The sequence below is a fragment of the Rana temporaria genome, chromosome 2 (genome assembly GCF_905171775.1).
Source record: "Rana temporaria chromosome 2, aRanTem1.1, whole genome shotgun sequence".
Classification (NCBI taxonomy): Eukaryota; Metazoa; Chordata; class Amphibia; order Anura; family Ranidae; genus Rana; species Rana temporaria.
Window position 1 is genome coordinate 428026010 of NC_053490.1, and position 14807 is coordinate 428040816.

A 14807-nucleotide genomic window follows, 5' to 3' on the forward strand; every position below is an offset into this window, starting at 1 on the left:
GTCCCCTTTAAGAGCAACCGCGGTAATGTGCTGGAGGCAAAGCTTTGCGTCTTATTATCTTCTACCGGCAATGTAGGAGCTCTGTGGACAATATTTGGATGTGGTATTCTATGAAAAGCATTAAAGGTTCCTGGGCAAAGCCCCCTCACCAAATCCTGTACCCAGTCAGTGGTCCTCCCCTGAGCGATCGTTCCATCTTAGATGTAGGTGTGTCGCAGTGGCATTCAGTCCTTGAGCTGTTGTAGGGTGTCCTTCTTTAGCATGGACAGTCTGTTCCTCTGGGCTGGAGCTGCATGAACAATCTGTTCTTCTGGGCTGAAGTTGCAGGCTGTGTGCCCCTTGGTAGGCCACAAATCCACACACACATAGAGTGCAGGAGATGCTCTCCTGATGGGGTGCAGGCAAAAAGAGGCTCTGGCCTAGTTCCTCTGGCTTTTTATCTCCTCTTCTGCTGCTGTCTGATGATTGGCTTAGGCTCTTCCAATAGGGAGTTTACAAACAAGCAGTTCTGAGAGTCTGTGTGTGAAAAGAGAAAGGGGGGGGGGGGTGGAAAAGCCCACGCTGCTGCAGCAGACAGCTGTCCCCTAATAGATTAGATCAGTCTGGAGAAGTACCTGCTACACACATACTGAACTACAAAATAGCATCTGAAAGTGGGTAGGATGTATTAGGCAGCAAGTGAACATGTAGATGTGTTAAAAGCAGAAAAAAATAGGCAATTGTAAAGATTTGAGTGACTTTAAGTGACAAGGGCCAAATTATAACACGTCTGGGTCAGAGCATCTCCAAAACGGCAGTTCTTGTGGGATGTTCCCTGGTCTGGAGTGGTCAGGATCCACCAAATGTAGTCAGGGCCGGATTTCCCACAAGGCCACCGAGACCAGGCCTCGGGGCGACAGTGGGTGAAGGGGCGGCGCCGCTCTTGCGGCAACTTCTCGGCTTTCGCGGCCGCCCCCCGCACTAACATAGCCCCCCAGTGGGCGGCGGCACTGTAATGTACTATTTTTTGCCACCGCCGCTGGAGGTCTGCGGCCGGCGGAGATAATGTCTCCACCCGCAGCCATTTTCCAGAAAACCACAGACTAGTTATAAACGAGAAGGGAGCCTGCCGAGTGGCTACAATAGAAATGCATCTGCGGCACCGCCCACCCCCCGCCCCTGGTCGGATTGTCTGTCATCTGTGACCTGTTGTGGAAAGGGTGGGCGGTGCCACCACTCAATCTCTATTGTAGCCACTCGGCAGGCTTCCTTCTTGTTTATAACTCGTCTGTGGTTTTCTGGAAAATGGTTGCCCCTAATTTTTCCCCCCTCAGCCTTCAGTAATGGCGGCGGTGACACTACTGCTGGCATATAGAAGGACTCTAATGGGGGGGACACCTGAGATGTAAGGAAGCACTTCGCTGGGGACAGTGACACCTGAGATGTAAGGAAGCACTCCGCTGGCTGGGGACAGTGACACCTGAGATGTAAGGAAGCACTCCGCTGGGGACAGTGACACCTGAGATGTAAGGAAGCACTCCGCTGGCTGGGGACAGTGACACCTGAGATGTAAGGAAACACTCCGCTGGCTGGGGACAGTGACACCTGAGATGTAAGGAAGCACTCCGCTGGCTGGGGACAGTGACACCCAAGATGTAAGGAACACTCCGCTGGGGACATTGACACCTGAGATGTAAGGAAACACTCCACTGGGGACATTGACACCTGAGATGTAAGGAAACACTCCGCTGGGGACAGTGACACCTGAGGTGTAAGGAAGCACTCCGCTGGGGACAGTGACACCTGAGATGTAAGGAAGCACTCCGCTGGGGACAGTGACACCTGAGATGTAAGGAAGCACTCCGCTGGGGACAGTGACACCTGGGATGTAAGGAAACACTCCGCTGGGGACAGTGACACCTGGGATGTAAGGAAGCACTCCGCTGGGGACAGTGACACCTGGGATGTAAGGAAACACTCCGCTGGGGACAGTGACACCTGGGATGTAAGGAAACACTCCGCTGGGGACAGTGACACCTGGGATGTAAGGAAACACTCCGCTGGGGACAGTGACACCTGAGATGTAAGAAAGCATCTCCCAGGAGATGAAGGACCCGGCCTTGGGGCGGCACAGGGAGTAAATCCGGGCCTGAATGTAGTGCAATAAAAGGAAACTGTAAAACTAAAAACAGGGTCATGGGGGGCCAAGTCTCATTAATGCCTACGGGAAAGCCAATCAACTAGAAAGGCTACTGTAACTCAAATTTTGGAAAGTGTAAATGCTGGTTCTGAAAGAAAAGTTTCAGAACACGCAGTTCAATTAGGGTTGCCACCTGTCCGGGATTCACCCAGACAGTCCGGGATTTGAATCATGTGTTCTGGTTTCAGTTTACCTGAAACCCAGACACAATATTCAGACATGAATGTGGCTGAGAACAGGGCCCCATAAGAGGGAGAGGGGGCACTATGCACGCCACATTACTATTCTCTTTGGAGCGCCCAAAGGTGTCCCAGATCTGTTACAATCCTCTAGTGTACGCTTAAAAAATATATATATTTGCTGTGCGCTGCTAAAGTGTTTGGGTTTGGCTTGAAGAAAAAGTGGCAACGCTACTAAGCGCCCATGTGAATGAACCCTTATGGAAAAGTATTGGCTTGTGTGGACACTAGGGTTGCACCAATACCATTTTTTAATGGTGAGTATGCGTACTGATACTTGTGCTCAAGTACTTACCGATACCGATACCTTTGCAGTAAGATTTGAGCCCATACAAAATGAATGGGCTCAAATCGCACTGCAAAGAATCACATGCGATTTGGACAGGAATGTGGTGCAATTCCTGCTTGAATCACATTCAGTTTCCTACACTGTTCCTGTGTGAACACAAGTTGACAAGCCTGGGTTCACGCAGGAAGAGTGCGGGAAACTGCATGCAATTCGGACAGGAATCGCAACCCATTCCTGTTCAAATGGCATGCGATTCTTTGCTGTGCGATTTAAGCCCATTCATTTCATATGGGCACCGCAAAGGTATTGTTTTATGTATCACAGTATTTGCACAAGTAAAAGTACTGCATGACAACCCAACTAAACACGTGTGCTCAACTCTTTGACATCTGAGTGAATTTAACCAGTTACTCACCACCCTATAGACGATATACGTCTACAAGGCGTTTGCTTAACTCTGGGAGGACGTCCATGGATGTCCTCCCAGAAACGTGCTCCCACGCGCCCTCTGGGGCGCGCACATGGGAATGTCCGTGACCGCCGGGTCCTCCGGACCCGGTGCATCTTGGATCACGGTAAATCGCTGCTGATAGCGGCGGTTTACCACGTGATCGCTCCGTCCAATGACAGAGCGATCACTTGTAAACAAACCGGCGTCATGTGATGACGCCGGTTCCTCCCTCCCCTCTCTGTACCGAACGGTACAGTGTGAGAGGAGAGGGGGGGGGGGGGAGAGAGCGGAGGCAGCAACAGTGCTGTGGTACAGTGTGAGAGGAGAGGGGGGGAGAGAGCGAACGGTACAGTGTGAGAGGAGAGGGGGGGGGAGAGAGCGGAGGCAGCAACAGAACTGCAGTCACAGATCCAGCCATCCATCCCTGCTCAGCCATCCCTGCCCCATACTAAGACTGTGCAATACCCCACAATACTCTGCAATACCCCACACTACTCTGCAATACCCCACAATACTCTGCAATACCCCACACTACTCTGCAATACCCCACACTACTCTGCAATACCCCACACTACTCTGCAATACCCCACAATACTCTGCAATACCCCACACTACTCTGCAATACCCCACAATACTCTGCAATACCCCACACTACTCTGCAATACCCCACAATACTCTGCAATACCCCACACTACTCTGCAATACCCCACACTACTCTGCAATACCCCACACTACTCTGCAATACCCCACAATACTCTGCAATACCCCACACTACTCTGCAATACCCCACACTACTCTGCAATACCCCACAATACTCTGCAATACCCCACACTACTCTGCAATACCCCACAATACTCTGCAATACCCCACACTACTCTGCAATACCCCACAATACTCTGCAATACCCCACAATACCCTGCAACGTCGCCTATGGGGATTTTTAAGTAGCAAAGTTTGGCGCCATTCCACGAGCGTGTGCAATTTTGAAGGGTGACATGTTGGGTATCTATTTACTCGGCGTAACTTCATCTTTCACATTTATGCAAAAGAATGAAGAAAAAATACAAAATTTGCTAAATTTTATAACAGAAACAAAGAATTTTTTTTTTTTTTACAGAATTTTCAGTCTTTTTTCTCTTATAGCGCAAAAAATAAAAAACCCAACAGTGATTAAATACCACCAAAAGAAAGCTCTATTTGTGTGAAAATTTCATTTGGGTACAATGTTTTATGACTAAGTAATTGTCATTCAAATTGTGAGAGCACCGAAAGCTGAACATTGGTCTGGTTATTAAGTGGGTTTACGTGCCTGGTGGTCAAGTGGTTAAAGGTATGGGATCATTTCTCTGGTGGGTGAGAGGAATCATGGGATATTTATATGTCATACAGCCATAATATAAGCAGGGTGTAGAGCAGGGGTCTCCAGCTGTTGCGGAACTACAAGTCCCATCATGCCTTTTTGAGTCATGCTTGTAGTAGTCAGGTTTGCAATGCCTCATGGGACTTGTAGTTTCGCAACAGCTGGAGAGCCATCAGTTTGAGACCTCTGGTGTAGAGAATGAGGTGACTTCGCATTGCAGAGGGAAATATGACTAGACAAATATGGGGACACTTTCAGCACTGAAAACGTTGCATTAGTCAGTAACAGTTTATAAATAGACGTCTCTATCTCAGCAATTTCAGAGACATATAGATTCTGAATACATATAATGCAACTTGATAAGACTGTTACAATCTCATGATTTTATCTGTATTGTACAGCATACAGAAACTCTATCATACTCAGACGCTCTGCTCCGTCACCTCTATGGTGTTGGAGGACCGGAGTTGATTGGCAGTGAAGGAGTTGATGGGCGGGGAGAGTGCGGATTGGCTGCTGGCTGTTCTGGTAGAAGAAGTATCGGTCAGTGGAGTTTGTCCCGAGCCCAGCGATCAACATGCTGCTGTCATTCAGGTAGATGGTGTATGAGGTGCAGAGCTCGTCTTGTCTGTCCGTATCCCATCATTATATGATAATAGGGGGCCATGGACTGGCGTAGGACAGGCGAGGTTTGGGAGAGAATGGGTGTGGTGATAGGACAGGGCATGGTGTGTGGGAGGAGCCTCTATGTTCTATGGAATGTGACAGTACAGAGGGCAGCTCAAGTACTCATCCCATCTACTATAGGGTAACTGGGATCCATCTCCTATAGGCTACAAGGGGAGAGGAAGCTCATATGATTGGATGATGTAGAAAATGGTCACACTGCTGAATTTAAAGGGACCGTTCACCATTACAGTGCATCCAGAATAAAGATGAGCTCTGGCGTGTTCGCATAGAACATGTGCAGAGCCCGCCAGGAAGTGAGCACGGCGCTGTGCTAATCACAGCCAGGGAGACATTTCACGATGCTCGGCTGCAGGGATCGTGAAATGTCTCCCTGGCTGTTATTAGCGCAGTGCCGTGCACACTTCCTGGCGTGCTTTGCACGTGTTCTATGCGAACACGCCGGAGCTCATCCTTAATCCAGAAAGTATTCACAGCGCTTCACTTTTCCCACATTTTTTTTTATGTTACAGCCTAAAATGGATTCAATTCATAATTTTCCTCTAAATTCTACAAAAAATTCCACATAATAACAACGTGAAAAATGTTTGTTTGAAATCTTTGCGAATTTCTTAAAAACAAAATATATCCACATGTACAGAAGTATCCACAGCCTTTGCTCAATACTTTTCTGAAGCACCTTTGGCACCAACTACAGCCTCCAGCCTTTTTTAGTATGATGTTACAAGCTTGGCACACCTATTTTTGGGCAGTTTCTCCCATTCTTCTTTGCAGGACCTCTCCAGCTCCATCAGGTTGGATGGGGAGCGTCGGTGCACAGCCATATTCAGATCTCTCCAGAGATGTCCAATTGGGTTCTGGCTGGGCCAATCAAGGACATTCAGAGTTGTCCCGTAGCCACTCCTTTTTATCTTGGCTGTGTGCTAAGAGTCGTTGTCCTGTTGGAAGATGAACCTTCGCCCCGGTCTGAGGTCCAGAGAGCAGTTTTTCATCAAGGATGTCTCTGTACATTGCTGCATCCATCTTTCCCTCGATCCTGACTAGTCTCCCTGTTCTTGATGCTGCAAAACATCCCCACAGCATGATGCTGTCACCACCATGCTTCACAGTAGGGATGGTATTGGCCAGGTAATGAGCTGTGCCTGGTTTTCCACAGACATGACGCTTGCATATCTCCCAACTTTTTAAGATGGGAATGAGGGACACCTATCGGCAAAAGTATGCAGGCATAGGACACACCCCTTGCCACGCCCCTTTAAAGGGGAATTGTACAAAAAATAAGATTAGTTAAACCCACAAGTGCTTTTTTTATTATTACTATTCCTTTATATTGGCTTTTAGAATTTACAAATGCAGCAATTTAGAAATCAGATGAAAGTTTTAGCACGAGAAACACTTTTTGATAGATAAAAAGTGTATTTTATATACATCTATAAAGATCAGACCAAAATGAGGGACAAATGAGGAGGAATGAGGGACATTGCTCCAAATCTGGGACAGCGCCTTGAAATCAGGAACAGTTGGGAGGTATGCGCTTGCCATTCAGGCCAAAGAGTTCAATCTTTGTTTCATCAGACCAGAGAATTTTTTTTTCATGGTCTAATGCCGCGTACACACAATCATTTTTCGGGTTCTAAAAAATGATGTTTTTCAGGCTCTTGAAAAAACAATGTTTTTTTCAACTTGATCATTAAAATGGCCTTGCCTACACACGATCGTGAAAAAAAAAATGCTCTAGCAAAGCGCGGTGACGTACAACACGTACGACGGCACTATAAAGGGGAAGTTCCATGCAGATGGCCCCACCCTTGGAGCTGCTTTAGCTGATTCCGTGTTAGTAAAAGACTATTCGCGCTTTTCTGTCTGTTACAGCGTGATGAATGTGCTTACTCCATTACAAACGGTAGTTTTACCACAACAAGCGCTCCCGTCTCATAACTTGCTTCTGAGCATGTTCAAATTTTTCACGTCGTTAAAGCCCACACACGACCATTTTTTAGAACCCGAAAAACGACAACGTTAAAAAACGTAGTTAAGAAATAGAGCATGTTCGAATTTTTTTTTGCTAATTTTTTAGAACCCGAAAAATGCTCTGAAGCCCACACACGGTCGTTTGTAATGACATTTAAAAAAAACGTCATTTTTTAGAACCTGAGCCGTGTGTACGCAGCATTAGAGTGCTTCAAGGTGCCTTTTGAAAATCTGTGGCTCAATTGCCTATTTTTACCTCTCCCTAGCCACCTTTGTAAATGAGGCCTATTTCCTCATGTCACCCTACGAAGGTCTTTTCACCTTGCTTGATGGCACTTTGGTTACCCAGCATTTAAAGAGGGCCTCCAGTCTTCCCTACAAAAATTAAGTAAGAAGCTACAAATACTGTAGCTGCTGACTTTTAAAATAAGGACACTTACCTGCCCCTGGATCCAGCATTGTCTTCACCCAGGCTGATTCTTCAATCAGCTTTGGCTACAGGCATTGGCATCTTTACTAAGGGAATCCGTCAGTGAAGCCTTCCAATGGCACAATAGGCAAACCGCGCTATGCTTTGTGTTTACTGCCACTGTTTTCTGGGACTTGTAACGTGTCCTGGAAGGCCGCAGGGGAAGGAGGGGGGCCAAACTTCCTCTCAGATCGCCACGGCCATCTGACTGGAAGTGGAGGATTGGGTACCTGTCAAAATCGGGTACCTGCTCTCACCCTCCCCCACAAAAAGAAACTGAAAAAGGTGCCAAATGTAAAGGAAGGGGTTAGGGGCGCGGGTGAAGTCGACCCTTTTGGGTGAAGTTCTACTTTAAGTTAAAAAAAATGTTTTTGCTTTTTATTCTTTGTCCTCTCTCTTTACAGATCTGGTATAACATGTCAGATATCACGGCTTCTCAGCAGATCGTTAATGACAACGAGTACAGTACACTCTAATGGGAAACTGCCAGATATGAGAGAAGGTAAGATTGGCAAATCTAATTTAACTAAAACCAATTTTTCAAAGATGTTTTTTTTTTTTTTCATAACTTTAGATACAATATATGACTTTAGACCAGGGTTGGGCAACCATGGCTCTCCAGCTGTGGTGAAACTACAAATCCCATCATGCCTCTGTCTCCAGATATCAGCTTCACAACAACTGGAGTGCTGAGGTTGCCGGCACATGCTTTAAACATTGCTTGTTTGTTTTCTGGCATGGACAGTTTTTGGCACAAGGCTTTTGCCACCGAAGATCAAGTAAAATCAGCAAGTTGCCTAAAGTGTCAGAAAGCACTTAATCATTCTTGGCATTTAAGCCTGCACCCTAAAATCTGAACACCATGCATCCATATACAGCTATGACGTTGTAGGCTCAGAGGTCCCTAGGTATCCTATTACGCAAAGGATGGATCCTATAAACGGCACATCAATGCTGACCCATTGGTATTGGAATAAGTGGCAGTCTCAGCCGGGGCTCCCGCCAGGCCACGCCCCCAACACATTTCACTCTGCTCCTCAGAGCTTCATCATGATTAAGCTTGGAATGAAATGAGTTAGGGGTGTGGCCTGGCCGGAGCCTAGGCTGAGACTGGCATTCATTTCAATACCAATGGGTCTGCATTGATGTGCGGCTTCATGGGATTCATCCTTTGCTCTTTAAAAAAAAAAAAAACACCCTGCAGGGCAAAGGCATATGAGCTAGTATGCATAGCATACTAGCTCATTATGAAGTACTTGCCTGAGATTGAAGCCCCCGCAGCGGTGCTCAGTCACCTCCTCTGTCGGCGCCATCTCTCCACGAGTCTTTTCCGCATATCGCGGCTCCGGCGCTGTGACTGGCCGGAGCCACGATGATGTCACTCCTGTGCATGCGCGCCGGTGCCGCCACTAACGGCATTAATGCTGTTAGTAACGGCACGCTCAGTACGCCTGCGCGCTGTTTACGGTGCCTTTCTTTTGCAAATATCGCCTAAACCCGTGTTTCTAGGCTTAACTGTAGGTTAAAGTGGTCTGTAAGGGTTTACAACCACTTTAACAGTTGTTTGGAGCCGAGCTCTTTCCTTGGCCTGCACTCACAGTGGTGGAGACAGGATGCTTTCCCTTGCAGCCTGAGCGGCACATATTTTCCATTACCGGTTCCCTAGGTATCCTCCCATACCAGAAAGTGCAAAGCTATATTTCAGGAGGAGTTTCAGACAAAGGGAACATTTCTTAAAGCGGGAGTTCACCCATTTATAAAAAAAAAAATGTTCTCCCCTTAGCTTCCTGCTCGTTCGGTCTAGGGGAATCGGCTATTTGTATTAAAATATGAGCAGTACTTACCCATTTTCGAGCTGCATCTTCTTCCGTCGCTTCCGGGTATGGGTCTTCGGGAGCGGGCGTTCCTTCTTGATTGACAGTCTTCCGAGAGGCTTCCGACGGTCGCATCCATCGCGTCACTCGTAGCCGAAAGAAGCCGAACGTCGGTGCGGCTCTATACTGCGCCTGCGCACCGACGTTCGGCTTCTTTCGGAAAATCGTGACGCGATGGATGCGACCGTCGGAAGCCTCTCGGAAGACTGTCAATCAAGAAGGAACGCCCATTCCCGAAGCCCATACCCGGAAGCGACGGAGAGGATGCATCTCGTAAACGGGTAAGTACTGCACATATTTTAAAATAAATAGCCGATTCCCCTAGTAAAAACGAGCAGGAATCTAAGGGGGAAAAGTGCCCTCTAAGGGTGAACCCCCGCTTTAAGGTATTGCTTAAAGCAAAACAAAACTCCCAAAATAACTGCCTCCACCTTCCAGCGCCAGCCTTCTCTCACCAGTCGCTGTCATCTTCTTCCCAGGTGCAAGGTTTTCAACCTCTTGATTGATCAGTGGGGAAGTGGTGGGAGAGGGTGATGCCATCCTGTGCATGCTCTTGGGAGTTGGTCATTCTGGCACATCCCAAGTGTGGTGCGAATGCATGTTCAGTGTTGTTGTAGTATATGTAGTCTTCAGTAGAAGACTGATGCCGCGTACACACAAACAAGAAATGTTCGACGTGAGCTTTTTATCGGAAATTCCGACTGTGTGTATGCTCCATCGGACATTTTCTGTCGGAATTTCCGACAAGAAAAATTTGAAAGCTGGTTCTCAATTTTTCCGCTGCACGGCGCAAGCCAGTGGATTGGTTCATTGTGCCGCTCTGTAAAAAGGTACCGCACACCGACTTTCACACCATTGCAATGCATTTGGCCTTGTCATGCAGTAGGATTGTGCTGGAATAGATGCCCAACGCAGTCACTCTGAATCTGGTGTGTATATACCCTAAGGGCCCTTTTTACACGGGGCGGATCAGTAATGATCCGCCTCCTTGTGTCCGTAAGCTCAGCGGGGATCGCTCTGTAAATCCCCGCTGAGCCGGCGGCTGACAGGGCGGTCCCCGCACACTTTTCTCCGCTCTCCCCTATGGGGGATCGGATGAAAACGGACCGTGTGTCCGTGTTCATCCCATCCGATCCGCAGACAGAAGAAAAAATAGGGTTTTCTTCCGTCTGCAAAATCGGATGTTTGTGGAGGCGGATGATTACAGGTGTCAGCGGATGTTTATCTGCTGACACCGGCAATCACATAGGGACCCATGTATGTCCCTTTTTCATCCGCAAATGGATGGATGAAAAAGCAGACATACGGTCCGCATGTCTGAAAGGGGCCTAACTTAGTTCAGTTTTAAGAAGATGTAATATTTCTATATTTTCCCAAATCTTCACTTTTTAGTTCAGCTCCACTATAGTGGGAACAGGAAATAATTTATTACTAGCTCCTGAGTAAGGGGTAATGTGACAAATGCACTAAAAATAAATTTTTCAAAACTTTCATTTCCGAAAAGCCATAATAAACACATTCTTCTCTATGCTGTACTAATTCTGAATTTTGACTCCCCCCCCCCCCTTTTTATTTTCACCTGGTGATCCAGCCTGTAAGTCTGTTTTTTTTAAACTTCCTTTAACAGACCAAGCTGTCTAACAAAAGTGGCAGATAGAGGGCTGAGAAAAAACATTTTATGTTAATTACAGTGGTCAACGTCTGTAAAACCTTTATCCCTAAGGCCCCTTTCACAATACTGCGTTTCCACCGCGATTTCAGGGAATGCCTGTGTAAACGTGAGGTCTATGGACTTCAACTCGCATCAAAGTCAGAACAAAGTAGTTCAGGGACTACTTTGAAGTCAGTGTGACTTGAAGTCGCACAGATATGAATGGTACTCATTGGAAATCATGTAACTGCTTATAAAGTACTATCTGGTATTACATTTTCATTTGTTGGTCCCTTTTAGCTAAATCTGCTAGTAGTCTAACACTAGTCTTTTCCACAGACTGCCAATGATGCTGCCCAAAGGTGTCTCTGTTGTGCCTCCATAGAGTGGGGACGCCCTAAAAATAGATAAAGAAAAGAGGGTGCAGCGGCCTTGTGCATTATTCTAAGCAACGCTGTATCCTGGCCTAGGCCAACAAGGTCCAGGCCTAGGGCAGCACTTTGCAGGGGGGCAGCACGGAAAGAGTCCCCACCGGCTTGTGCTACAGTGTTAGTGTAACGCAAGCTGCTTCTAATTTTGACTGTCCTATCAGCCTGGATCACAAACCTTCCTCACTCTTCTATGTTTTCTGCTGCACCATTGGCATGGCTATATCTTCTTAGTCCTCTCCATAAAATTATCAGAAATTTATGCTTAAAGTAGAATTATAGGCAACACTTTATTTTTTCTTTTGGATAGAGTAAGGGAGGGAAGTGAGAGGAAATCTATGCAAATTAAGGGAATCCAATGCCCCCTGACCCTAAGAACTAGTGTCCCCACTCGAAAATTTCAGGGCGTGGCCTTGACAGGAAGGGGAGGGTCATATTTAAATTAGGGGGTGCACGAGTTTAGCTAGGCCTAGGGCAGCACAAAACCTAAATACACTACTGATCCTAAGCAAGTTTATTAATAAAAATGAATTAAAATCACTTTGTAAAAACCACCTATTCGTGGCGAACAGTCTTAAATCGACAATCTCCAGATGGTAAAGGAGAGGACATCAGGACCACTGTTGGTTGACGCATTTCGAAGGAGTACCTTCTTCCTCAGAGCCTTTGGAATGTACTCCTTCGAAACGCGTCAACCAACAGTGGTCCTGATATCCTCTCCTTTACCATCTGGAGATTGTCGATTTTAAAACTGTTCACCGCGAATAGGTGGCCTTTACAAAGTGATTTTTCTTCACGTTTTGTGAGTATTTCTAATTAATTTTTATAAATAAATTTGCTTGGGATAATGCACAAGGCTAGTGCGCCCTCTTTTTTCTTTATCTCTTTTTGTGACTACTAGGATATCCCCTATCCTGGAGGGCAGCAAGGCCTGAGAAACTATCCCTTGTACAATAGATCACCCAGACATCACACTTATGCGCAAGAGTATTTGTTTGCTGCTATTAAGACTTTGGGGTATCCACATTGCATTCCTTTACTTGTACAAATTGTATGTGCTTAGTAGTTAGCTCAGACTATGTATACCTGCATTCCTTTAAACTGTTAATGTTTCCTGTGTTTTCTCTTTTGTATAACTTGCAAAAATTTATAAATTAACAATTAAAGAAAAAAGACTTTGGGGACACCCTAGACCAGGAAGTGTATTAGTGGTCAGATCACCAGGAGAAAATAAAGGATCCAAGAGCTTCTTGAAACTGTCGAATTACAATGGAAACCAGGCAACCAGCTGCCATTGTCGACTTTTATGAAAGTTGGCAATGGCAGCCTCCAAACCACCTTCCTATAGGTTTCCTTAAATTCAAATTTGTCATTTTGATAAAGTTATCCATGTAAAAAAACAAAACATAAAGTCTTGTAGTACTTTCTGTTATCTTGCAAAGTCCCTGTGGAGTTGTAGAATTGGGAGCAGTCAACATGCACTAGCAAACTCATCCTAACCTCTCCTGTATCCCTAAGCAGTACAAAAGTAGATGTTGTAGCTAAGTGGATGCAGGCCCGAATTCCAAACTAGAAAGCCATTTAGCCTAGGTTGACACTGGAGCAATTTTGCATGCGATTTGACATGCCAAATTGGCGGCAATTGATGGCAATGGCACAGATTCCCAAAAGTCGTTTCTGTACTACTTTGGAGTGTGATTTCAATAGACATCTGTGCAGCAACCCGCAAGATGTTTTTTAAATCACCCCCCCCCCCCCAAAGTCGGAACTGACATGCAGGAATTAAATCGTGCAAGCTTAGCTGAACTCACACTATTTCATTCCCGCTGTCGGTGTCAGCCTGGGCTTAATTGGGTTCAAAGCATTTGGCTTGCGGTTGCAGCACAGCCTCATTTACTTAAAAATGGTTAAGTATGACGGCAGTGCAGCCTGTCAGTTTGACATGCCCCTCCAGCCTCCCATGTGGTGTAGAAGGGAGCACTCTCGCCTAGCAGTAATAAGCGTTCCTGGTTCGAATCTCAACCACGACACTACCTGCCTGGAGTTTGCATGTTCTCCCTGTGGGTTTCCTCCGGGTACTCCTGTTTCCTCCCACACTCCAAAGACATGCTGGTAGGTTAATTGGCTTCTGTATAAATTGGCCCTAGTATATGAATGTGATTTAGGGATTTTAGATGTAAGCTCCTTGAGGGTAGGGACTGATGTGAATATACAATGTATATGTAAAGCGCTGCGTAAATTTACGGCGCTATATAAGTACCGTATATACTCGAGTATAAGCCGACCCGAGTGTAAACGGAGACCCTAAAGTTACCACAAAAACCTGAGAAAATGTATTGACTCGAGTATAAGCCTAGGGTGAGAATGCAGTAGCTACTGTAAGCGGAAAAGAGGGTCAACAATGCCCATTTGCAGCCTTACTGTGCCCATTTGCAGCCTTACTGTGCCCATTCTCATTGTGCCCAGTGCAGCCTTACTGTGTCCATTCTCACTGTGCCCATTGCAGCCTCAGTGTACCTGTATTTTTTGACAGGCTGCGGGCATCCATTTTTCAAAAGTCGCGGCTTCCTCCTGGTCCCGTTTCATTCCGTGATAGTCAGTGTACCTGTCGGGTCGCGGTCATCCATTTTTCAAAAGTCGCAGTATCCTCCTGGTCCGTGATAGGCGTTTGACACTGTGTTCGGCTACCGCCTATCACGGAGGCTCATCCTCGGACTCAGTTTCCCAGCAGACACTGTGTTCAGTGTTCCGCCAATCACGGACCTTCTTTCATCCTCGGACAAGAGGACGTCCGTGATAGGCAGAACACTGAACACAGTGTCTGCTGGGAAAGTCCGAGGATGAGAGGACCTCTGTGATAGGCGGTAGTATGGGCTAGATTCAGAGAGAGAGTTACGCCGGCGTATCAGTAGATACGCCGTCGTAACTCTGAATCTACGCTGTCGTAAATTTAAGCGTATTCTGGAAACCAGATATGCTTAAATTAGGCTAAGATACGAGCGGCGTAAGTCTCCTACGCCGTCGTATCTTAGGGTGCATATTTACGCTGGCCGCTAGGTGGCGCTTCCGTTGATTTCGGCGTAGAATATGCAAATGAGCTAGATACGCCAAATCAGAAACGTACGTGCGCCCGGCGGATTTTTTTACGTAGTTTACGTAAGGTTTTTTCCGGCGTAAGGTTACTCCTGCTATATGAGGAGTATACAATG

General features: G+C 46.5%; 1 protein-coding gene across 2 annotated transcripts in view; it reads left to right on the forward strand.

Annotated features, from left to right (window-relative positions):
* Window positions 1-4985: 4985 nt before the first annotated feature.
* The window catches only part of ACOT9 (acyl-CoA thioesterase 9), a 37535-nt gene continuing 27713 nt past the window's right edge, over window positions 4986-14807 (forward strand). For both annotated transcript variants that reach the window (XM_040338266.1, XM_040338267.1), the window contains exons 1-2: window positions 4986-5112; window positions 8050-8147. In XM_040338266.1, coding sequence (XP_040194200.1) covers window positions 5096-5112; window positions 8050-8147 — 115 coding nt within the window. In that variant the 5' untranslated portion in view covers window positions 4986-5095. The remainder of the gene's footprint in view (window positions 5113-8049; window positions 8148-14807) is intronic.